This window comes from Eulemur rufifrons, chromosome 9, assembly GCF_041146395.1.
Source record: "Eulemur rufifrons isolate Redbay chromosome 9, OSU_ERuf_1, whole genome shotgun sequence".
Taxonomy (NCBI): Eukaryota; Metazoa; Chordata; class Mammalia; order Primates; family Lemuridae; genus Eulemur; species Eulemur rufifrons.
In genome coordinates, this window is record NC_090991.1 from 33,055,573 (window position 1) to 33,081,592 (window position 26,020).

Here is a 26,020-nt window from a genome sequence, read left to right on the forward strand (position 1 = left end):
TCATCTGCTTTCTATCATTCTAGATTCCTACTCTTTAAAAAAATTTTTTTGAAAATTTTATCAAAGTAATATATGCACATAGTTTAAAAGCCCCCTTCTGCTTAAGGCCTCTCCCAAGGATAAGGGAGAAGGAGCTTCCCTGAGCCTTAGTGCCTCTCCTTTGAAATGGGGGTGGCCCACCTAACCCACTGGGTGGGTGTGAGACTCAGGGACAAGGCAGTATGGAGAGATTTTTGCAAATTACACAGGCTAGGGTGACCAACTATCCCATTTTGGGCAGTACTGCTCTGGTTTTAGTACTGGAAGTCCAGTGTTGTGGGAAACTGCTTAGTCTTGGACAAACCAGGATGGTTGGTTACCCTAGTGGCATCTGACAGGACTGTCTTTTACCTTTGCCTATAATTACACCTAAGAACTTTTTTGGAAAGAGATGGGGGAATTAATTCCTTAATAAACATATGTTTTACTGAGATTGTTTCCTCCAAGGCCACCAACATACTAATCTTTTTTTATCCTTCTTGCAAAGCATTAGAAGTTTTTTTTTTTTTTTTTTTTACAGAAAGCTCAGAAAATATAAACAATAAGAAAAACCACCCACAATCCCATCCCTCTAGAGACAACTGTTATCTGAGGATATAACTGCCTACTTTCTAATTGCCAATTTAAAAGATTATCATTTTTGGCCAGGCGAGGTGGCTCACGCCTATAATCTTAACACTCTGGGAGGCCAAGGTGGGAGGATCGCTTGAGGTCAGGAGTTTGAGACCAGCCTAAGCAAGAGCAAGCCCTGGCTCTACTAAAAATAGAAAAATTAGGCAGGCATGGTGGCGCATGCCTGTAGTCCCAGCTACTCGGGAGGCTGAGGCAGGAGGATCCCTTGAGCCCAGGAGTTTGAGGTTGCTGTGAGCTAGGCTGATGCCATGGCACTCTAGCCCGAGCAACAGAGTGAGACTCTGTCTCAAAAAAAAAATTATCTTTTTTATCTTTATCAAAGTTATGCATGCACAAAAATCTTCAGATTTTCCTTTTTTCTGTTTCTTGGTTGGTTTTGTTTGGTTTCTGACTTTCAAGTTGGAGGTATTAAATTAAATTAAATTTGGCCTAAAGCTGCCTTCTTATGTAGCAAACTGTAACCTGACTTGAGAGTAGATTCTTGTATCAAGTAGAGGAATCTCAGCCAACCATAGCAGCTGCGCTTTCAACCAATCACAGGCTGAAAACTGTTCAGATATGTCCAAATAAGGCAAACACCAAGTTGTAACCAATCAGGCTATTTCTGTACATCACTTTCTTTTTCTCTCTATAAATACTGCTTGCCCATATAGCTGGGTGGAGCTCTCTGAACCTTTATTGGTTCAGGCTGCTGCTCGATTCATGAATCATTTTTTTGCTCAAATAAACTATTAAATTTGGTGTCAGAAGTGGGATCTGAAGTAGACATCCAGAAACCCTGAGAAGCATTGAGTAACCAAGTGAAGGTACCTGCCAGGTTGTGGATGAGTTCGCTCTTGCATTCCAAGCTCCACAAATATGTGTTTTGAGCTTTCTGAGTTTATTTGAGCAATTCTTGGACAGGACTGGGTCTAGGATCAAATCAGATTTGCTAATTAACTGAACTGAATTCAGTTAGGAGCCTCAGGAATTACCTTTTGAAAATGGGTTCCTCCAAATCTGAGGAGTCTGGGACTCTGGCTAACTATGCACAAAAATTATGGCCCCAGAACCTGTGTATTTTTGGAAAAAAGGGTTAACCTTACTAAGGACAACTTAGAATGACAGTGGCCACAGTGGGGAAGTTCTGACCTAGATAAAATTGTTCACTTGTGAGGCACATTAGAAAAGAAAGAATCCAAAATGCCATAAAAGCAATGGGATGTATTCTTTAATTGGTACACAGAGGCATCTAAAAGACTCAATGAATCAAAAGTTGCCTCTTTATAAGGTTCCTTTACAGAAAGCAAATAAAAAAAAACTTGAAAGTCTTTTTCACAAATATTATTCAAAAGCTTTAGCCATCTGGTCAGGAAATCTTGTTTCATTAGCCAGAAAAACAATTTGAATCCAGATACGCTTTAATAAGTTGGTGAGTTTTGTATTATTGTACCTGGCACATGGCTAAAATTTTCAAATGAAAGCTATAAGATCTGTTTCCTTTTATATGTTTATGTCTGTCTGTCTGTATGATATATATGTTTGATACTTTTCTATCTCCTCTGATATTGCCAAATTAACTGTAAAGAGCTCTATTTAATGGGCTTAAAGAAAAATAATTGCTTATATAAATGAAGCATTCTCTCAAAAAATAACCCAAGTGCTTTTCAAGTTCATATGACTTGAGTGACCTTTGGCAAATAACATTGTTGGTTTGATTTAATTTTAATTTTTAATTTTTTTTTTTTTTTTTGAGACAGAGTCTCACTCTGTTGCCCAGGCTAGAGTGAGTGCCGTGGCGTCAGCCTAGCTCACAGCAACCTCAAACTCCTGAGCTCAAGCGATCCTCCTGTCTCAGCCTCCCGAGTAGCTGGGACTACAGGCATGCGCCACCATGCCCGGCTAATTTTTTCTATATATATTTTTTTAGCTGTCCATGTAATTTCTTTCTATTTTTAGTAGAGATGGGGTCTCACTCTTGCTCAGGCTGGTCTCGAACTCCTGAGCTCAAACGATCTGCCCACCTCGGCCTCCCAGAGTGCTAGGATTACAGGCGTGAGCCACCGCGCCCGGCCTGGTTTGATTTAAATAGGCATGTCTTCAGCATTGTCAGGATAAAATATAATACAAATGCATGACTTCCTACCTAGGTTTACTGGTGAAATAAGCGTATGTTATGTCCATATGACAACATTTGCCAGCAAGAAAAACAACTTAAGATGACGGCTAGCTGTTTAATATCTCACCTTCATAATACATCCAAGCATAATTGTTAAAAATAAGTGAGTTAAATGGATGTAAGGTAAAATTTCCATGTAAAAGATGTCTTTCATATACTGAAAGGTTGTAACATTTGTATCAAGAATAGAAAGTTAAAGGCGGGGCGTGGTGGGTCACACCTGTAATCTTAGCACTCTGGGAGGCCGAGGCAGGCAGATTGTTTGAGCTCAGGAGTTCGAGACCAGCCTGAGCAAGAGCGAGAACCCGTCTCTACTAAAAATAGAAAGAAATTATATGGACAACTAAAAATATATACAGAAAAAATTAGCATGGTGGTGCATGCCTGTAGTCCCAGCTACTTGGGAGGCTGAGGCAAGAGGATTGCTTGAGCCCAGGAGTTTGAGGTTGCTGTGAGCGAGGCTGATGCCACGGCACTCTAGCCCGGGCAACAACAACGAAAAAAAAAACCGTCATCAGACCATGACCGTTTTTAAGTGTTGTCATTCACAGACAATTATTTACTCTGGTAGTTTCCTAAACCACAAAAAGCCCAAAGCGTTTCATCTACAAGAAAATTCCTGGAAAGTACACTGACAAGTACACGTTTCTGATAACGTTAGAACATGCCATTGATTAGAGTGGGAATTCCCAGAACTCCAATGAAGAAACTGACTGGTTCGTAAAACTGCTAATCCAACAACAAACAGAACAAGAATTAATTAAATACCAAGGAAATGATTTGGCAGATTTGATGCTAAGTCAGCCAGTACTGAATTATAAAGATATGCAATTTGCATGAACTCCATAAGATTTATTCAAATTACATAAACTATGATAACCTATTTATTTAATAATAAACAGTGCTATGTACCCAAATTGGAACAAAATTGGTATTTGAGAGGATGTAAATCCAATGTTAAGCATGAACTCATGGAGAGCCTGGATGGCTGCCTGGTTCTTCTCGAGTCCTCTAAGCTTCCAATATTAAAAACTCTGCACTCCATGACTCATCCTGTAAGAGATAAAATGATCCAAACTATGGAAAAATATTGGTGGGGCCACTGTTCTAAAACTGCTCAAATGGTTCATAACCAATGTTTGCTTTGTCAAACCCATAACTCTGGTTAGACCATAAAAACCTCAGGTGATACATTTTCAGCACCTGCTGGATCATGTAAACACTTACAGATGGATTTCATTCTATTGCCGCCTTTAGTGCATGTGTTCCAGTCGTACAGAAGCTTTCCCTTGTAGGAAGGCTGATGCTATGACAGTAGTTATTAGAAAATGTGTTTCCCTTGTGGGGCGTTCCTAGAGAAATAGCCAGTGAGGTACTCGTTTTATTGGACAAGCTGTGAAATAGTTAAAGAAGTATTACAAACACAGTGGCATTAGGCAAAGCTAACCGAATTGTCTGGATTGCCTTGGTCAAAGGTATTACCAGCTGATGGCCACCAGATTCATTCTCACTGGAAAACATAGATTGACCTCTTATGAAATAGTTACTGGCAGGCCTATACCATACTAATAGAACATCCCGCATCTCCCATTGTTATCAACTCTAACCTGACTCGATAGTGCAAGGCTTTAATGCATTATGCTAAAGAATATCTTCCCCAGGTAAGAGAAGCCCTTCGTGACACATCAACTGATGACAACCAGACCTTTCATGATCTGGTACCGGGTGATTTAATCTTTCGGAAATGACGCAAGAGAAAGACAGTCCTTGAACTCCATTGGAAGGGAACATTCCAAGTTCCTCTCTGCAGCAAAATGTCAGGGCCTCTTGGCTCTACAGCTTCTAACTCAAAAGGGCCCCTCCAGACTCCTGGCACTGTACACCTGTTGGAGACCTTAAGGTAAAGCTGAGCAGGGAAGTTTTTCCCTAGAAGCAGACTGCCTCCTAGACATGGACAGCTTGGCCAAGATTACAGATCAAGACTTCTCTGCCCTCACGAGAACCTTATCTTTTTCTTTATTTTCTGCTGTCCTAATCCCGTCCCTTTCCTTATAAAAAGACTTATGAGGCCACAATCTGTGACAGCTTTAGCAAAAGCCTATACTTTAGCAAGAAATCACAGCAATTGTTCGGGATATGGGCTAATGCCCCCACATCGGGAAACAGTTCCACTAATGCCATTGCCTCTCTGTGTTCCCAGTGAGAGTCACACTGAAACCCCAAAGGAGGAGTAGAAAGCTGTCCTTGTAGTCTAGACATCACTGCTACTTGCTTTTCTACACTTGCTGGAAATAGTACCCTGACCTTTCCAATTAATAACCTCATAGCAACCAGATATAGAAAACTTATCCAAGTGATGCCAGCAAAAGGTATATTGTGCTTCCAGGCACAGTGTACCCAAGACCTGGGGACTACCTATGTGGCTACAAGTAATTGCTTGTATGTCCCTGGATTAAATCCAGTAAGGTCCCTTTCCACTGAATGTGGTTTTACACCCTTACAGTATGCTATAAAAGGACCAGAAAAAAGTAGGTTGACCGCTGGACCTTGTTCAGGGGCTATGCAGACTTATGGATGAATAAATGTAGTTCTCCTCTGGTCAAATGCCCATTATGTGGCCCTCTTTTCCACCCCTCCCTTCCCCCCAGGGAGAATTTGCATACTCTGTTCTGCCTCCTTGCTGGTTTGGATCTTGCTGCTGGGCCTGGCTCACTCCTACCTTTTGAAGAGCTTTCCCTGAACCTTCCCATAATCAGAGTTCAAAGTGGTCAATAACCAAAATTAGTACACTCCTCGAAATACATGAAGATAAGTTAGTTTCCATTGAGAAAAGGTTTCAGCGGGGTTCCTGGGGATTTATTCTTGGTGGTAGTGGGGTGCTGGTTGTACGGAATTTGAAGCTAATCTGTAAATTGGGGAAAATCTTGGATTTTGGAGCCAATCAGACTTCCCAGGGGTTCAGACGGTAGAAGCCACCCCCTGAAAGGTAAATGAGAATGTTTGTGTTCAACAAAAACACTTAACGGAGCATCAGGCAGCTTTCGCTCTCCTCTTTGCCCACGCTGGGGGCCTGAGTGGGGTGCCGAACAAAACTGAACGCTGCACTTATGTTTCTCCTGATTTTACTACTACAGAAAGCTTAATTAAAACGATGGCTGATGCTGCTGTTTCTCTAAACAATGCCAATGAATACACTAAAGTAATTTCTCAGGGGAAAGGAACACGTGATGTGCTTACAAGAGCAGCTAATGGTTGGTTTGCAGGCATCCTGAATGGTAGACAGCAAGCTTGGCCACTCCAGGCTTTTCTAATCTTTATGTTTCTTTCAGTGGGTCTCCAGGATACTGTAACTTGTCACTAGGCTAACTATAAAAGTAGACACCCCTTTAAATCAGTTCATTTCATGGCAAACTATGGTCCTTAATCACCATCACGTCCCAAACAAAAACTGTGATTAACTATGTTGAACTGTCCTTATTGCCTGAACTTTGAATAGTTTTATTTTGATTAGTTTGGTTCATGGAGACTCCTGTCAAGGAGTGTACTTCAGTTTCTTGGTAGTATCCTACTGATAGCCATCGTAACAGTCTCCCTGCTGTGTTGTATCCCCTTGAGAGTCCTAAATGCTTGTGTGTGGCCATCCTTTGAACATCAAATGGTCTCATTACAGTTAGAATAACAAAAACATGAAGAAAGCATAAAGAATCATCCAACTAATTTGACACTGTGAATTTCATACTGAGACCAAACAAGTCCGTTATGATGGTGATAGAAATGCTGTCAAATTGACCAAAAGGGGGGAATTATTAAGTTAAATTAAATTTGGCCTAAAGCTGCCTCCATCCAGAGAGAGCTGTAACCTAACTTAATATGTAAACAAACAGCAACCTAACTTGAGAGCATATTGTTGTAACCAGTATCCAAGCCTCATTCAAATATAGTGGCTGAGCTTTCCGCCAACCGCAAGCTGCCAGGCGATCAGAACTTGTTCATGTAAGGCACACGCCTCATCACATCGTGCCCAACTAAGACAAATGTCGAACTGTAACCAATCAAGCTATTTCTGTACATCACTTCCTTTTTCTGCCTATAAGTACTGCCTGCCCATGTCGCTGTGTGGAGCGCTCTTAACCTCTACTGGTTCAGGGTGCTGCCTGATTCATGAACTGTTCTTTGCTCAAATAAATTCTGCTAAATTTAATTTGTCTAAAGTTTTTTTTTTTTTTTTTTTGAGACAAAGTCTCACTCTTTTGTCTGAGCTAGAGTGCCATGGCATCAGCCTTGCTCATACCAACCTCAAACTCCTGGGCTTAAGCAATCTTTCTGCCTCAGCCTCCCGAGTAGCTGGGACTACAGGCATGCGCCACCATGCCCGGCTAATTTTTTCTATATATTTTTAATTATCTGGCTGATTTCTTTCCATTTTTAATAGAGACGAGGTCTCGCTCTTGCTCAGGCTGCTCTCGAACTCCTGACCTCAAGCGATCCTCCAGCCTCGGCCTCCCAGAGTGCTAGGATTACAGGTGTGAGCCACCGCGCCTGGCCTGTCTAAAGTTTTTCTTTCAACAGAAGTTTTCCTCACATGTGTGGTGACTCTTGAGGCTTGGCTGTCTCAGTATTTTCGAGTGAGACACTGAAGAGTTGGATGCTCTGTGTGCTGAGGGTGAGTGGGCCTGTTGGCTGTTGGGCTTCACTCTAGAGTGATCAAGTAGGAACCTGGTCCTTTAGGGAAGATCTCTGAGACAAATTTGGGGCTGAGGGCTCTACCCTTCAGTGTGCAGACTACCTCAGATTCAACACCTCTCATACTAAGCTCGTCCACCCCCTGCCAGGACCAGCCCCTCCCCGGCCTTGCCTGCCTCTGCCAAGGGCACTACCATTCTCCCAGCCACCCTGATACCCACGAGGACAAAGGTCCTGTTGATTCTTGGTAGAGGTAGAGTAGCTGGACAGACTGATGTTCGAGTCCTGGCTTCACCTCTTTTAAAGTATGTGACCCCGGCAAGGTACTTAACCTCTCACCTCTCTGGGCCTTGTTTTCTTTCAGGGTAACATTGGGAAGATAATTCCATAGAGTAATCTGCTTGTCTGCTGTGGGGGTGGCTGGGATCTGCCTGGCTTTGACAGCAGATGGGGACGGAGCCTGGGTGTGCAGCCTCCCCGTACACATTCTCCCAGTCAGCCCCTGCTCCCCTGCCCCTGCCCTCTGCAGCCCTCCAGTTCCTTGTCCAGGCTCCAGATGGCCTTCGGTTTCAGCTGTCTTCCCTCTCCTGCATCGGTGATTATTCCTCCACCTGTTTTCCACCTTCCAAAAAGGTGTTGATATCTTGTCTGCTGTTGTCTCCTCTTCCTTTTGTCCTTGTAGGTTTACATCCTTTATTCCTTACTGTCATTTCAGTGGGAAATCAGGAAGTTAGGGGATAAAGTCTGGTGTTCAATCCACCCTATAGAACCCTAAGTCCCTCCATGTGCAAATTAAATGGGCCCTTTTAGCTTTGTGCAGGACCTCCCTGCGGCAGTTTCCTCATCCCTCGGAAACCACTCTTTCCTGGTCTTCCTGGCCTCTCGGGAAGCATTCTTTGCTGTCTCCTTTTCTTCGCCCTGGTGTCAGCCCGTGGACACAGGCCCTGGCCCCCAAGTCCTGACCTTGGTCCTTGGCTGTGTCTCTTATCATTGCTCCCAAATTGTACTGAGGAGCACCAAATCCAGATCAACAGCTCAAGTCACCTCCTCCCCTCAGCCCCCATTTCCTGCTGCCGCTCAGATGGCTTTCCATCTGTCCTCGGCTACCTCAGATTCAACACCTCTCATACTAAGCTCGTCTACCCCCTGCCAGCACCAGCCCCTCCCCGGCCTTGCCTGCCTCTGCCAAGGGCACTACCATTCTCCCAGCCACCCTGATACCCACGAGGACCAAGGTCCTGTTGATTCTTGGTAGAGTAGAGTAGCTGGACAGACTGATGTTTGAGTCCTGGCTTCACCTCTTTTAAAGTATGTGACCCCAGCAAGGTACTTAACCTCTCACCTCTCTGGGCCTTGGTTTGTTTCATGGTAACACTGGGATGATAATACCTCCCACCTGACCCCTCCTACCTGGCCCCACAACCTGATATTACTGTAGGCCCTCACCTCTTCATGAGCAACGGCCACGGGATTCCAGTCTGATACCGTGTGGATATTTGTGCCTTCCAAACCTCATGTAGAAATTTGATCCCCAGTGTTGGAGGTCAGACCTAATGGGAGGTGTTTGGGTCATGGGGGCAGATCCCTTATGCATGGCTCGGTGCTGTCCTCCAGTAATGAGTGAGTTCTCACTCTATTAGTTCCTGTGAGAGCTGATTGTTAAAAAGAGTCTGTCACCCCTGCCCCTTGCTTCCACCATCTTGCCATGTGACTTCTGCACACTCCAGCTCCACTTCCCCTTCCACCATGAGTGGAAGCAGCCTGAAGCCCTCACCAAAAGCAGATACTGGCGCCTTGTTTCTTGTGCAGCCTGCAGAACTGAGGGCCAAATAAACCTCTTTTCTTTATAAATTACCTCGGGTTTTCTTTATAAAAGCCTCGGGTTTTTCTTAATAGCAACACAAATGGACGAAGACAGAAAATTGGTACCAAGAGTGGGGTGTTGCTATAAAGATACCTGCAGATGTGGAAATGTCTTTGTAACTGGGTAATGGGCAGAAGTTGAAAGAGTTTGGAGAGCTCAGAAGAAGACAGGCAGATAAGGGAAAGTTTGGAACTTACGAGAGACCGGTAAAGTAGTTGTGACCAAATGCTGATAGAAATATGGACAGTGAAGGTTAGGCTGACCAAGTCTCAGATGGAAATGAGGAACTTACTGGGAACTGGAGCAAAGATCACCCTTGATACACCACAGCAAAGAACGCGGTTGCATTGTGTCCATGCCCTAGGACTTTGTGGAAGGCTAAACGTAGAGTGATAGATAACCTAGGGTATCTGGTGGAAGAAATTTCCAAGCAGCAAAGCATTCATGAAGTAGAGTGGCTACTTCTAAAAGCTTATGGTTAGATATGGGAGCAAAGGAATGACTAAAGTTGGAAATTAAAAGAAAAGCAGAACATAAAAATTTAGAAAATACACAGCCTGGTCATGCGGGAGAGAAGGAAGGAGAGTTTTCAGGTGAGGAGTCCAAAGGTACTGGGGAGCAACCACGTGCCAGAGGGATTGGCACGGATCCAAGGGAGCCTGGTGTTCACAGTCAGAACAATGGAGCAAAGGCCCCAAAGCAGGTCAGAAATCTTACAGGACTTCCTCCCAAAGCCTTGAGTGAGAAAAACAATTTTTTAATTAAAAAAAAAAAATCTTTAAGGCCATCCCTCCCATCACAGGCCAAGAGACCTAGTAGGACAGAATGGTTCCAGGGGCCAGGACAGGGGTCCCACTGCTCCGCACCACCTTGGGATGTTGCTTCCACATCCTTGCTCCTCCAGCTCTAGCTCTGGCTCAAATGGCCCCAGATGCTGCTTGGGCTGCCAGTTCAGAGGGCGCAAGCCATGAGCTTTGGTGGTATGCAGAATGCAAGAGTGGTGGAGGCTTGGCAGCTTCCACCAAGATTTTGGAGGATGTGTCAGAAAGCTGGATGCCCAAGCAGAAGCCAGCCACAGGGGCAGAGCCCCACAGAGAGATGCTACTGATGCAATGCCAAGTGGGAATGTGGGGTTGGAGCCTCTGCAGAAAGTCCCTACAGCGGCACTGCTTAGTGGAGCTGTGGAAGCAGGGCCACCGCTCTCCAGACCCCAGAGTTACAGTCCCCAGCAGTATGCAATCCCTGGAAAAGCCACAGGCATTGGGCTCCAGCCATGAGAGCAGCCACATGGGCTTGTGCCACCATTGTGTCTTGGAAGTAAATAACTTGATTTTGATTTTAATGGCTTATAGCTGTAAGGAATTTGCCTTGAGTTTCAGATGAGACTTTGGGCTTGAGACTTTTGAGTTGATGCTGGAATAAGTTAAAATTTTTGTGCACTATTGGGAAGGAATGGTTATATTTTACAATGTGAAAAGGACATGGGGTTTGGGGGGCCTGGGGCAGAATGCTCTAGTTTGTATATTTGTCCCCTCCAAACCTCATGTCGAAATGTGATGCCCAGTGTTGGAGGTGGGGCCTAATGGGAGGTGTTTGTGTCATGGGGGCAGATGGATCTGTCATGAAGCTTGGAACCATCCTCTCCTAATGAGTGAGTGAGTTCTCACTCTACTAATTCCTATGAGAGCTGATTGTTACGCAGAGTCTGGCACCCCTCCTCCCCCACCCCTACTCCCCTCTGCTCTTTCGCCACGCGTCCTCTGCACACTCCACTCCCCTTCCCCTTCCACACGAGTGGAAGCAGCCTGAGGCCCTCAGCAGATGCTGGCCCCGTGCTGCCTACACAGCCTGCAGAACCGTGCGCCAAATAAACCTCTTTTCTTTATAAATTACCGAGGTGAAAATACCAGCTCCCCACCACTGGCTTTTACCGTTTCACAGAACTCATACAGGTGTCTTTGGAATTTCGAGATATAGATCAAAACAAAACAGCTGAAAGAAATACGGAGCACAAAGGGTATGCTTAAGTAGCTCCTTTTGCAAAGATGGTCAGAAGTCTTAGGACCAGTTTGAACCTGTCTTTGTTGCCTTACCCCTCTTTAGTTAACTGTAACACTAAAGTCCCCGCCCAATGGGAAGCACTGTGCATGTTCAACCTGTGCTGTGTGTAAACATACAATGATGGGGGGCGGGGAGAGAGAGAGCGAGCTCTGCATCACTTGCCACAAAGAAATTTAAGGCCGACAAACAGGCAGGCAGCATGGACCTTAATTTCCGAAGAACTTCTGCTGCAGCCCAGGAGTGAGTGCCGGGAGGATTCCTGTCTCCACCAGGAACGAGAGCCCTGCGTGAGTAACCTCCAATAAACTCATCTGACTCCCCAAGCTGGACTTGTCTGAGTCATTTCTTTGGTCTCTTGGCACCATTTCAGCTTGGAGGGCGGGTTTTCTACACCGGCCCAGGATTTTTCTGAAACAATCACCCAGCTTCAGGTATTCCTTTATAGCAACACACATGGACTAAGACACGGTCTCTTCCCTTCCAATGTCCTCGGCACCTGGACCCCTGACCACGCCCTCCTGGTCTTCCCTTTCTCCCTGGTCATGACATCTCAGTGTCTTTACTGGTTCCTGGGGCCCCGGAGCTCTTCTCTGCCTACGTCTCTGTCTGCACTTACCCCCTTGGTGATCTCACTCATTCTCATCTGAACGTACTGTTCGTATGCCAATGGCTTCCAAGCCTATCTCTCCAGCCCACTGCTCCCCCAATCCCCAACTCTATATCCAACTGCCAAATAACATCTCCACTCCGCACACCCTACAATATCCTGCAGGACCTCACAGTGTCCCTTCCGCCAGACCCGTGGCCTCTCTCACTGCCTCTCCTGCCTCCCTCCAGCTACCCGCCTCCTTGCTGCTCCTGAACACACTTGCTATTCCTGCCTCAGGGCCTTTGCACCTGCTATTCTCTCTTTCTGGAACACTCCTCTCCCAGACATCCTTAAGTCTTTCTTTCTACCCTGACTCCCCTGTTTAATTCTGCTACCTGCACCTCACCCCAGCATTCCCAATCCCCCACCCTTCTCTGCTTTTTATTTTTTCTGTAGCACCTCTCACCTTCTAACATGCTGTATAATTTACTAGTTTATTATGTTTTCTCTTACCTTTTCCTTTACATGCTGACATGTAAGCTCCTTGAAGGAAAGAGCCTTCATTTCATTTATTGATATATCCTACGTACTTGCAATGGTGCCTAGCACACAGTAGGTACTCAGGAAAAAATGTGCTTAAATATGCTAAATTAAACATTTTAATTTATTAAGTAACAAGTTTCAGAAATATTTATTGAACAAATGAATGAAAGGATACTAGCATAACTTCCCTTTAAACCTTCAGTGCCTCCCTACTGCCTAGAAGGCAAAGTCCAGGCATCTTACTATGGCATTCAAAGCCCCCAGCTGCCCTTGAACTATCTATCTAGGTGAAGTGTTGAATTATCTATGTGCTTGAGTTCTCCTATCTTAAGAAAATATCTCCTAGAAGGGCAGTGGTCTGCACACCCTGCCTCGATTGCTCAGCCTGCCTTCCCTCCCCGACCCTACCCTGGTCAGCCTCTGCCCTCCAATGCGCCCGCCCACCACTATGACTCTTCCTGAAATGCAGCTCTGTGTCCCTCACTGGGCAAACCCATCCCTGCCTTGCAGAGCATGCAGGCAGGGACATGCTGCCTGGGGACATTGCATCCAAGCCTGGAGCAGGCAGAGGTTGTATAATGCCACGTACATCTTGTATTCTAGAGCCCTAATTGGTATTTAGTAGTTGCTTGAACAATGCAAGCCAAAGACCCACATACTCTTGCTCAGCCTTCAACGTGCCAGCTCAAGGCTGGGCACTGGGTCACAGAGCTGGGGACACCACTAGGACTGGTCAAGTACCCCAGTTAGTTGCCATCCAGATAGCCTGTCCCAAGGCTGCCCCTAACTCAGGCCATGGGGTCTCTGGGCCTGGAGTGCATTTCCCTCCTCTCCAGGCCCAGCCCAAGCCTCATCCCCTACAGGAAACCTGTCTGGAGCCACGTGGCCTCTGACTTTCTTGCTTTATCCTGGCAGCCAGTTAAGTGGGGGTGATAAAGGCCACTAATGTTTCTCTGGCATTTTATTACTGCACTTACATGGTTATTATCTGGTTGTCGTCTCAGAACAACTTCCAGAGGTACATAGGAGGGGCATCGTTAAGCCCAGTTTACAAAGGAGAAAGTAGGCTCCACCTGCCTTGGCAACAGGCTCAAGGACACTCAGCAGGGTGGAGCTGGGACAGGCACCCAGGCTTGGTGAGGCCACATTGCGGTTTCTCCCCACTGTGTGCCACCTGGATCTGTGTAGGTGAACACATCCTCTCTCCTGCAGCAACCTGAGCTCTTGAGGGTAGACACCGTGCCCTCGCCCCATTCTCCTGCCCTGGCCCGCGCCCTCTAATTCCCAGCACAGGGCCAGGTGCGCAGGAGCGGCCCAGAAACTGCACTGAGCGACGAGGGAGTGTGTGTGCAGAGGACGGGAGCCCCAGCGTGAGGGCACGACAGGAATTGCCGTGTGGGCGTGCAAGCCATGGCACGGCTCTCCAAGGCAGGCAGGGAGTGGCCACGAGAACCCAAGCCGGCACAGAGCCTCAGCATGACTCTGCCACTTTCAAGCCACGTAACTGTGGGCGAGCCCCTTCATGCCTCAACTCAGTCTCCACGTGTTCATGGGAGTAGCAACAGCATCCCAGCTACCTCCCTGCAGGGGACAGCATGACCAGCGAAGCACCCGGACTTGAGCAGAACAACACCTACCCTGTGGCTACAGCCAGGAGACCGTGCGGCTGTGAGAACTGGGTGGCTACTCTGACCCTCAGGGAGGTCCAGCCTGGGCTCTTTTCCTTCAGATGAGCATGTCCCCCACTGGGAAGAGCCCTCCCTAGGGGACAGCAGGATGCTGCCCACACCTGTGTCCCCATCGTGCACCCCAGAGCCCTTGCTAGGACATCTGTGGGACGTGTCACACACAAGATGTCCAGAACTGAACTCCTACCCATCTGCCCCCTCCAGCCCGCCCACCTCGGGGGATGGCAACTCCTTCCTCCCTTCCTCGTCTCCCAGGCCAGAGTCTTTGGAGTCACCCTTGCTGCTTCTCTTTCCCCCACACCCCCATCCGATCCGTCAGTAAACGCTGCCACTCTCCCTTCAGAGTGTTAGGCTGGACGGCATGGCAGTGCTGTGGCCCTCTGTCCTTATCTGCAAAGAGGCAGCTTCACCTGGCACCCCCATAGAGCCAGGATCGACTGTGTCTCCCAGCACTTCTGTCTCTCTCCCCCCCGCCCCCCGCTCCCCGATGGCCCTCCTGCATTGTCACAGCCCCTGTCTTTTCCAGCACAGCAGCAGAGACAGCCGTCTGTAGAACCTGAGCCCGACTGTGCCACCCACCACATCATTCTTCTGGGTCAAGGCCACCGGGTGTGCTTCTTTCACTAAGAGTAGAAGCCGAAGTCCCCCTGGCCCAAAAGACTCTCTGGTGTTATCCCCCGACCTGTTTCACCACTCTCCTCCCAGTCCCCGCATGCCCCCCAGCCGGGCCTGCTCCTGCCCCAGGCCAGCAGCGCTAGTCCTGGGTGTTCCCAGCCTCAGGCCCTCAGCACCTGCAAGGTTTTGCTCAGCTCTCACCTTCTCCTGGAGGTCCACCTTGGCCTTCCCAATTAAAATTTTAACTCACTCCCAGCCACCCCCCAGCCCCGTCCCCGCACCTCATTCCTCCTAGCCTGTTCTATTTTTCCCACAGCCCTAATCACCTTCTATCATACTGTGAAATTCAGTTATTTGTAATTGTTTCTCCGCCTCTTCCCACTAGAATACATGCTCCGTGCAGACAGGTTTATGAGGCCTGTAGTCTGTAGTTCACGGTGTTTCCCGCTGCCCAGAGCAGCGCCTGGCAGGGAGAAGGCGCTCGATGCGGATTTGTCAAATGAACAAGCAGATGAGTGAAGGGTGCCAGCCCCGCCTCTGCAGCTGCCCGCCCGGGAGCGCAGTGTGCCCTCTCCCAGGTACCAGGGCCACAGCTCTTGGCACTCGAGGTGGCTTCCAACTCCAACGAAGGTGAGGACAGGGTCAGTGGAGGTCATTTGCTGAACCCCGTGACACTCCCTAAACCCCACAGGGCAGGGTGGACGATCCCTTCTCCCTCCTTCCCTTCCCTTCCAAAGAGCACCAGCTGGGAGGCGGAAGCTGGGCCCACAGCCCCTCCCCCGCCATCACCCACACAGTTTCCACAGCAACAAGCGCTTCCTTAATAATGCGATTAAACAGCTGGATGGGGCTGATAAGGGGGAGGTCCAGCCCGCAGAATGCAGAATGGGCCACCGGGCAGACACCCCTGCGTGGGCACTGAGGCTGAAATCCCTGCAGACTCCCAGAGGCGGCAGGTGGGGGTGAGGACCCTGGAGCCCTCCGCCCAAGCTCTGCCAGGGACTTCCCAGCCCCTGGGGCCCCAGGCCTGTTGTCAGGAGAAAACTCATTACTTCCTTAATCCCCCGCAGTGGTGGGGGAAGGAGAAGCCACCACTGCCCTGCAGCTCCTCAGGTCACAGCCTGGGAAGGGACTGACTGACAGATCATTTATCTTAGCAGAAATGGAGGTGCAGAAAGGCTAGGACAGGCTCTGGTCCCCACTGGTGGGCTGCCTTGGCCAAAACAGGAAGCCTCTGGAAGGCCCGGAGGGGTCCAAAACTGTGCTGGGCTAGCCTAAGGCTCACAAACTGGCCAATCCACTTGTGCACGGGGCCTGCCGGCCCACAGCGACTTTGGTCCACGGAGCTCCTCTGTGGACCAGGGTTCTCATTCAAGTTCATGGCAGCTGGGCCCCATGCTGATGCCGGGAGTTGGACCCAGGGAGTCTAGCTTCAGAGTCCCAGCCCCTAACCACAGGGTTACACCTCTGTGCTCTGTAGGGCTCTGGCATGACACCCCGCCTCGGGGATAGAACATGTGCGTCCAGATCACTTTCAGCCTTGCAGCCCGCCCTCAAATCACCTCCTTTTTGCAGTTAGTCTCACAGAGGGGGAGGGGCTGCCAACGCCCGGGCTGTAGACTAGCTGGGGCTGCAGGAGCCCAGCACTAGAAACCTGAACATCCAGTTAGAAGGAGAAATCCAATCCCAGGGTTAAGCACCCCCCATTCCCACCCACACCCTGCCCTCTGCCAGCCCCACCCCCGACCCAGCAGGTGGGGGAGGGCAGAGGCCCAGCTGCCACAATAACACACCAGGTCTCATCCCTCCTGTCCCGTCCTGCCCCACCTGGTGCCCCCAGGACAGTCCTGCTGGGGAGCGGTAGACACAGCCCAGGCTGCCAGGTCCTGCTACTACCCTAGCTGTGGTCCCTGCTAGGACCTCCCTCCCTGGAGGCCAGCCGGTGCTTCAAGACCATTTCGCTGTCTGGGGGCCAGCAGGCAGGCTTGGCAAAGCTCCCACCTGAATGCTACTTCCCTGACTCACTTCCTTCCCCAAGTCTCCAGCCCTCAGAGACCCAGGCCCGGCTGGGGAGAAGCCAGCCTGGGGCCACGAGGAAAGAAATCCCCTAGCCAGAAGCCAATAGTTCAGAGGTCACAGCTGTGCCACACTGGCTTCACTGCCCCCACCTGCGGTGGAGGAAGGGCATTCCGGGATCCCTGGCCTGGCAGGGAGGACTGGGTTCTTGGGAGCAGAGGCAAGCTCTGGTGTCCACTGGGCTGCGCAGTGTCCACTTCCCACCCACCTGCCCACCCCAGGGGCTCTGTCCCTGCCAGTTTCCCCGCAGCCTTGCAGGTCACTGTCTTCATTTGAGAGTCAAAAAGCACTGACACTGGAGCCTTGTGCATTACTCATGTGTCCTGGTGGCTGCCTGATCCCCAGGCAGAGACCCTAATCCCGAGAAGCTCTAAAACTTGGAGGACCTTAATCAAGACCTCAGCCCCCGAGCCCAAGGTTCATCTTCCCAGAATCATCACTAGGCAACTCTAGACACGAGGGGGCCCCAGAGCCCACCTAAGCCCAGCTGGAGCCCAGAGAAAGTGAGTAATTTGCCCAAAGTCACAAAGCGAGTAAGTGGCAGAATCGGGACCAGCTAGAACAGAGCAGGAGACACAGGGAGCTTAGCTTCCAAGGGGCCGGGGCTTTGCCTCCTCAGGGCGGGCAAACAGCTAAGGGAACGTGGAATAGAGTAGTCCCCCCCTCCTCCCACACATATGAAACAGAAACATTGACAGTGGGGAATAGTAACAGAGGAAATGGCCTGAAAAAGTGTTTCTTTGTTTGAGACAGAGTCTTGCTCTGTTGCCCGGGCTAGAGTGCCGTGGTGTCAGCCTAGCTCACAGCAACCTCAAACTCCTGGGCTCAAGCAATCCTCCCGCCTCAGCCTCCTGAGTAGCTGGGGCTACAGGCATGCACCACCACGCCCGGCTAATTTTTTCTATTTTTAGTAGAGATGGGGTCTCACTCTTGCTCAGGCTGGTCTAGAACTCCTGACCTCAAGCGATTCTCCTGCCTTGGCCCTCCAGAGTGCTAGGATTACAGGCGTGAGCCACCGCACCTGGCCCTGGAAAAAAATGTTTTATGTCTCTTTAAAACATCCTCCAATTCCTTTTGGAGAGCTAGGACCTGCATCCCTGCCTCAGGTCGGGGAGGGGCAGAGGAATGTCTAAAGTTTTTTACGCTGCAGGAGATGACCTGCGATGACCTGCTACAGAGGTCCTGGGTGTAGGCCATCAGATTGTCTTCAGCAGAGATGGGACGACTGTAACCATCGACTGTAGTTGAACAGCAATTGCCTGAAGCTGAGAACACACCCTTTAAAAGCTCTGTATTTTTGCTTTATTATTAGCACGATGGCATTTTTAGACAGTAGTCTCCATCCTCCTCATTTGCCAGTAAATTAATAAAACTCCTCTTTCCTTCTCCTCAAACCACTTGTCTTCATTCTTCTGATGCGGCCTTGGGGACGAGTACTGAGCTTTCGGTAACAAGGGCACCCTCCCCGTGGGCCTGACCAGAGGGAGACCCACGGGCCTCTACCAGAAGCTGCTGCTAAGTAAACTCCATGTCTAGGGCAGTAAAGAGCCGGGGAAAGGGGAGTCTGGAAATCTCAGAGGAGGAATCAGTGATTCCTCACTGACCACATCTTCCCTCTTCCCAGTTGGTCACAGAATCTCAGGACCCCACCTCCTTGCCTGGCTTGAATTCTCTCTCCAGCGTCCCCACATGGTCACTAACCACGTGCTTACATATCCCCAGTGACGGGGAGCTCACTAGTTCTCAGGCAGTCAGTGCCATCTTTGCATAACTTTCATGGTCAGGCTCGTCAGATTTCTGAGCTTCCTGGGGCCATGAGATCAAGGTTAATTCTGCAAACAGGTGTTTACCTGAAAGTAAATAGCCCCAGGCCCTCGTCCACGGTTTCTCTTTGCCACCTGGGTGCTCTCCATCCTCTGTTGCTCAGAACAGAGAGAAATCCTCCAGGCCAGGGGCAGAGGGCAGAGTGAAGGGATACCACCGCCCCGCTTGTTCTAGAGGTGCCTCTGGCCTCATGAGTAGTTTGGTCACACGATTCACTCTCTTGGAATTTATTTGCACAAAACCTCCCAGAGATGTTGGTAACCTGGCCCAAAGTGGATGACGTGAGAGAGAGAGATTCAAAAAAAAGAGACAAATCATTTACCCAGCAAAGGGTGTGTGTAAGTATACACATATACGTGCACATGTTCCGGGGTCCTGTGTCACTTGAGTCTCCTACCCTCAGATTTAGCCAAGATCAGCTCCCCTGTTCCCCAGCAAACAGCTAACATGGAGCCTCTGCCCCTGCCGGCCCTTTCCTTCTAGGTCTTCCCAGGTTTAACATTCCCTTCTCCCATCCAAGTACTAGCCAGGCCCAACCCTGCTAAGCTTCCAAGATCAGATAAGATCGGGTGCATTCAGGGTGGTATGGCCGTGGACTAATGTCCCCTTCTAACCTCACTTCTCTTTCTCCTCTGTCCTCTTCCTAGGAGTGTCAGGACCTGCTACCCATAGAGAGTTAATTAGTTCTCAAGATCATTTCATGTTCCCTATCTCGTTTGATCCCCGTGAAAATCTTGTGAGGTGAGTTATTTCCCCATTTCACAGGTGGAGAAACTGAGGCTATGAAGATAAGCTAGCAAAACAAGTAGCCCAGAGGGGCCTGAAGACCCCACTCCCTCTCGCTCCTTTCACCTCCTTTTCACTCCTAGTTCAGGTACTTCCTGGCTACCTTGAGCTGCTTTCCCCAAGGGGTATCACCCCCAGGGCCCACAGGTAAAAGGTCCCAGGGGAGGTTTGCCTGAATCATATGCAATGCAAATGAGATGCAACCTGGCACACCCAGAATTCCAGGCCTTTCCTGTAGCTGAGTTATAGTTTAGGCTCCAGCCTCAGGATTCAGACCCTTTCTCTTCTCAGCAATTCAAACCCTCAGGGGTGAGCTGGGGGCCTTCCTGCGGTCTCCACTCCCCATCTGCACTGGCCAGCCACACTAGGTGCAGCCTGGAACAGCTTTCAGGAGCCAAGAAGATCATGTGAAAGATGTTTAGAGATTGGAGTGGGAAGCGGAGTAGTCAGTTTCCTGCCATTTTAACGTGTCCAAGCAGAGGCCTCACGAGAGCTTCCTGATGTAGATGAGCTGCCTGTCCCTGGGGTGCTCAGAGGAGGTACGTACCACTCCCGAGCAGCAAGTTGAAGTTCAGGGGCCAAAGGGCCCAGAGGCTCAAAGGTGCAATGTCAGGCAACAGCAAAGTTAGAACCAACCGTATCCCAGGGGTCCTATTTTCCAGTCCAGCACTCTGTATCTCATTGTTGTGTGACCTTTTCTCCCTTGGCCTCAGTTGCCCTAGCTCTATCATGAGGGGTTGGACCAGCCCCTAAGCTCTGACTTTCTTGGATTCTACAATCACACGGAAGGGTAGAACCAAAGGATCTCTGAGCTTGGGACAAAAAGGGAGTCCTGAGTTCCCCAACTCCAGGTTCCTTGAGACTAGGTCACCATTTCTGTACAGTCCTAAGCTCTCAAGGTTTAGCTGTCCCCTCAGCAACAAGCAGTCCTTGTGCCTGAGGCTTGGACACACTGTCCTGTTGATTTTCTCTCTGAGCCTTCCAGACACCATGACCATGTCATGATTGCTGAAATAACAGGAAAATATCTAACCCAGTAATTTGCTAACAACACCTAAAGATCAATCATGACCTCTCTCCCTAGCTGGCAGGCACCCTGAAGGGTTCCGTTGTCTGAAAAGAGCCGAAAGACAGAAGGGAGATGTAAATCTTTCCTTGGACCGGAAAGCAGACAGCAGAGGAACAAAACATCAGACCTCAAGTCCCGCCCAAAATCATATCTTAAGGGCTAGATCACCCACGTCTGTTGTTATTTGTCTGCCAAGAAGAAAGAAGAGGAGTGGATGCAGGGTTCGTTCACAGTTCCCTCTTAATTCAGCTACACCCACAAATCATCTTCATCCCTTTTTTACAATTCCTAAATAAAAAGTCTGACTACCTGATTCTCTCTACCAACACACTCTTCCTCTTCCTCTCTTGTGTTTGACCCTTTCCCCGCTTGGGAAAGTAAAATACATTTCTTCTTTCTATCCTCATCTTTGCCTCGAGAAATTTTTCTCAAACGTGCATGCACCAGCACTCCACCCTGACAATGATACCAGCCATGGCCAAGCCAGCAGTGAAAGGAACTACACCCACGAGCCAGAGGTGCAACCTCTGGACCCTGGTGACAAGTGGACAGTCCAAGCTGGTTAATAGATGAGGTTCCTGTAGGGCTAGGAAGGAAGAAGGGCAGTGTCAGAGAAGTTATACCATCTCTGGTTAATCTTTTGGTCACCCAGAGAAAAAGAGAGACCACTAAAGAGAATTTTGCACAGGTAGAGGCACTCCATGGCCCCAAGTTTCAAAAAATCCGTAATACTTTCAGCCCATCCCAAACACAGCCCAAGAGCGTGGTTCTGGACTTACACACCTATGCACACACCCACACACGTGTACAGCGCACACCTATGGATAAGACCCTATGCGCACATACATACACACACACACAGCACATATGAACAAATACTCAAAATGGGAAAAAGACTTTGAGATTGGGATTCAGAGGTCCTGGACTTGAGACCAGCCTATGCTGGGCACCCTTGGATGACCACAGATAAGCCCCTTTAATCTGAGTTCCATCTGTTAAACGAACACCACACTATCACTTGCCTCTTGGACTGTATACACTCAATGCACCCAAACTGTTCTGGGGGGACTGGGATCAGGAGCCTGTCTTAGAAAGAGATTTGGGGTGAGTCACAAAATGGCCTGCTTTTCTATCCCTTCATTGAACTGCCTTCATTGAACTGGATAACTTTGAGCAAGTCCCTTCCTCTCTCCCAGCCCTTTCTCCATCTGTAAAAGGAGAGGGTTGGACTAAAGCAATCCGGATCCCCTGTACCTGTAAGGGCCTGTCTCCAGAGTGGGGTCCGCATCTCCACGTACCCCCTCTCCCAGTCCTGGGAGGTAAGGAGGGCTTGCTTGCTCTCAGACCTGCCACCTGGTGGCTCTTTCCCAAGGAAAGGAGGTGGCCGGACCCCTGCCCAAGAAGGGTGAGGACCTGCACAGCCAGCCTCCCAAAGTACCTGGTTGGGCAGGTGCTCTGGATGCCCTGGGGGTCCCAGAGCAGGGATGCGGACTGGGCACAACCCTAGTCCGTAGGGCAGAAGGGTCTAGTAGGAACCCGGCTAATGGCGAAATGCTGCTTGTACATCAGACAGAGGGGCCAGGATGAAGCAGCAAGTGGGGCGCTTCCCCACTCCCCGGGGGGCCATGCATTGTGCCTCACTATCCTGGGCTCTTCCGTGGGGCCAGGAAGGGTGGAGCAGGACACCGCGCGGGACCGGCTGGGAGGAACGGGCGAGTGGCGCGGACAGACCAGCCCCCCGCTCCCGCCCCGGCGCCCCATTGCCCTCTCCCGGGCGCCCAGGCCATCTCAGGGGCTCGGCCACGCACGCCCTCCATCCGCGGGAAGGCAGGCAGCGGGACCGGACGAACCTGGCCAACCCCAGCCCCCGCCACCGTGACCGCTGAGCCCCGCCCCTTACCCAGAACTTGGAGCTTAGCTCCCCGGAGCCGCACAGGGCGTCCATGGGGTCGAAGCGCCTTGGCGACGAAGGTGAGTGCGCTGCCACCGGCGCGGGCCACAACCAGTGCCCTGGCTGCCGCCTCCGCCCCCCGCGCCCCGCCCCCGGCCCGCCCGCCCGCCGAGCCCTACCCCCAGGCTCTTTGGGTCGCGCTCTCGCGTCAGTCTCCCCGCGTTGCGTCAGCACCCCGCCTCCGTGAAACTTTGGCGCTGGGAGGGACTTTGGGGCAGAGGTGGGGGGCCGTGGCCCCGGGGCCATGTGGGAGAGATGCCCCTCTAGATACTGAGGCTGATAGGCCCAGAGCAGTGCTTCCAAGGGGGAACTGGGGTACACAGGCTCCCACACGCGCCCCCAACAACTCCGTGGGGCCCGACGAGTTAGGGAGACACGCACGGAGAGAGATTTAGCAATCCTCTCTTGGTAAAAAAGAAATCTTTGAGAAAGTCAGGGTCATCTCTGGACGTCTGTTTCCTTATCTGTAAAACAGGAAGAGCTTGCATGCCCAATCAGGAAGGCTGCCTCTTCCCCACAAGTTGCCAGAGACAACCGGCAGACACCAACGCACTGTGAACAGGTGTGCGCCCCATGGAACAGGGAATGGAAGGAGGTCGCAGCATCATCCAGACGGTGACCTCTTATAGTCCTCTTAAATTGCTGCCTTCTAAGGCTGTGTGGCTCCCTGATCTTGTCCTGGCACTTCAGTGCCTCCCTGTGCCTCCACTTTCACATCTGTGAAATAGGGATAATCATAGTAGAATCTCCTCATAGGGTTCTCTGAGGGCTCACTGGGAAGGGTATATAGAGTATATTGACTGGCACACTTAGCAGGCACCCAGCATGTGTCAATTTCCTCCACTTCAGCCTGATCAGGGTGGGGATGGGCAGGTGAACCCAGGAAGAACCCCCTGTTAGCATCCTCCTCCTGAGGTTGAGATTCCACATTACTCATCTGTAAAATGGGTTTGGAGTCAGTGACCTTTTCCTGTTTTCCCCAGCTTGCCCATGACGGGATCTCTCCATCTCTTACTCCCCCCGTCACTCTTTCTTCCCTAACAGGGTCCTAGAAGCCAACTCCCCATCCCTTCTCGGGACCGAAAAGGAATTCTCCCTGGGCAGCTCTTTGCCTGGCTCAGCTCTCCACACCCCTGCCTGCAAGGTCGGCCTCCTTTCACCCTGACCATCCCTTTCCTGGCACTTGTTCTCAAGAGAAGGTGTTTCCTTCCTTGTCTTCTCAGTGGCATGCGTGGGTGGGAGCCAGCAAGATAGCACAGAAGTGGTCGGCCACCTCCTGTCTCTCTAGGAAGGCAGGAAGTCACCAGAAGGGAAGTCTCTTCAGCTGTGAGCTCTCAGAACCAAGATCTGGGCGGGCGCAGGATGGCGGTGGGAATGGGGTGGACAAGCCTCCCCCATCCCCGGCTGTTGGACTGGGGGCCTCTACCCCTCCACTGGGCCAGTCCTCCCAGCCTCCTCTTTGCCTGCCCCTTTCCCCTGCACTCACCCACTCACACCCACTCTCTCCTGTCCTCCCACCCCATCTCTGGGCAAAAGACTTTACAGAGATTTCACACCTTGTCACAGTGTGCCTTGGATTATATTTAGTTGTGAAGATTCTGTTTTGCTGACAGTCTGAGAGGTCCCCAAGGGCAGGGACTGACCGAGTCACCTCTAATCGCCCCCATGCCTCGGGCAGTACCTTTTGCATACTGTGTGACTTCAACAAGCTCCTTGGTGTCTCTGAGACTTAGTTTCTTCAGCAACTTGGGCAAGCTGTCATCTGTGCTCTCTCCCAGCCCTGGTGCTCCAGGCTGCTATGGCCTGGGCAGCTGGGAATCTTCTTCTGCCCCTTCCCAGCCCCCGTCATGGCTTCATGAGTACCCCCTGCCCCTGGGTTGTTGCCTTGATCTACCCACCAGCATCCCCTCACCCTCCCTCCTCTCCCAGTCCTCCTCTAAGGCTTGTGGGGTCTTAGGTACCAGATAAACGAGGAAGGCTGCCTCTGGGACTGGGGAGACTTGGGGGCTTTCCTTTAGGGTCCTTCAGGGATTAAGCTCCCCAATCAGACCTCCTTCCTGAGATGGGGAGCCCAGAACCAGCCCAAGACTTCCACCTGGGACCTTCCAGCCTCAAGGTTGGCCGGGCAGTCCACCGGTTAGAGCTCCAGCTCGGGGCCAGGTCCCTTAGGTTCTGGCTTCAGTACTGGGGCTGAAGCACCATCCCTTTTGGCCCTAGCCTTTTCATCTTGCCATCACCTTCCCGAGGCTACAGCACTAGGTGGGAGACTCTGAGAGCATGATGGGGGCCCTTGGGGATCCTCGCCTTCCCCCTTCTCTCTTGTGGCATTGGGGCTTCAGCCCTCCTGGCCACTCATGAAATATGACCCCTTTCACACAGCCCTTGAACAGTAACCACAGTATTTCTAGGATGTTATTGTTTTGTTTGTTCTCACCAAAGCAAGAAGTCCGAGGCCCTGAGCCATCCCATAGCTTGCTCAGGGTCACAGAGCTTATCCTGGCCCAGGTAGGACGAGCCCCACGTCTTCTGAATGCCAGGCTGTTCCCATGCAGCCTCCTTGAGCAGGACGCACTTCCTGTATCCTCAGCTGGTGCGTGCATGCCTCCCAGCCCACCGACAAAGCTGCACTCTCCTCCCCACACCCTACCTCCTTCTCTGCTTCTGGCAAACTCTACCTATCCTTCATGATTTTGCTTGAGTCCTCCTCCCCATCAAAGCCTTTCTTGGACCTCCCCCATCCCAGTCCCGGGCTAGGGACACTTCCTCTGCAAGGTCCCCTTCCCCATACTGTAATCACTAATTGGCTTGCTTACCTGCCCCAGAGGACTGTGGACACCTTGAGGATAAGGACTGAGTCGTATTTATCGCTGTGTCCTCAGTACTCAGGACAGTGCCTGGTAAAGTTGGCCCTCAGGAAGTGTTTGTTGATAGATAAAGCAAATGCCCCATTTCCTAAGAAGAGGTGATAGTGTTGTACCTACTGCTACTGTGGCATTAGGTACAGTCCCAGCAGTGGGCACTGCCCACTCTGCTTTTGAGTTTTCAGAGCCAAGATGGTTTCTGCTGGAGGGTTCCTGGGAGAAGCAATAAAGGCCCTGTGGGTTGGACTGTGGCAGAGAGATGGACTGAAACTCCCCCAGCCTCAGTGGCCCAAGCCCCATCCTCCCTCCCCAGCTGACTGCAGCTCCAGGCAGGATGGAAGGAGCATGTGCTGCCTCCCCCGCAGCAGCGAGCCTCCCAGGGGAACCCAGCATCAGGGATTTCCTGGCAAGGAGATGGAAAGATAAAATAATTGCAAGGTACGGCTCAGGGCAGGCGTGACAGCAGAGAGAAGAAAGCAGAACAAGGGCGGACAGGGAGACCCAGGCACAGGAAACACTAGGGTTGGAGACAGAGGGGGCAGGGTGTGGAAGAGCAAAGCCTTTCCTCCCTCTTCCTGCC

The 26,020-nt window shown here is 50.4% G+C and overlaps 1 protein-coding gene across 1 annotated transcript in view; it reads right to left on the reverse strand.

The window, feature by feature from the left end:
• Positions 1-22,610, reverse strand: part of ABCC3 (ATP binding cassette subfamily C member 3) — a 55,155-nt gene extending 32,545 nt beyond the window's left edge. The window contains exon 1 of the mRNA XM_069482390.1: positions 22,529-22,610. Coding sequence (XP_069338491.1) covers positions 22,529-22,573 — 45 coding nt within the window. The 5' untranslated portion in view covers positions 22,574-22,610. The remainder of the gene's footprint in view (positions 1-22,528) is intronic.
• Between the last annotated feature and the right edge of the window lie 3,410 nt (positions 22,611-26,020).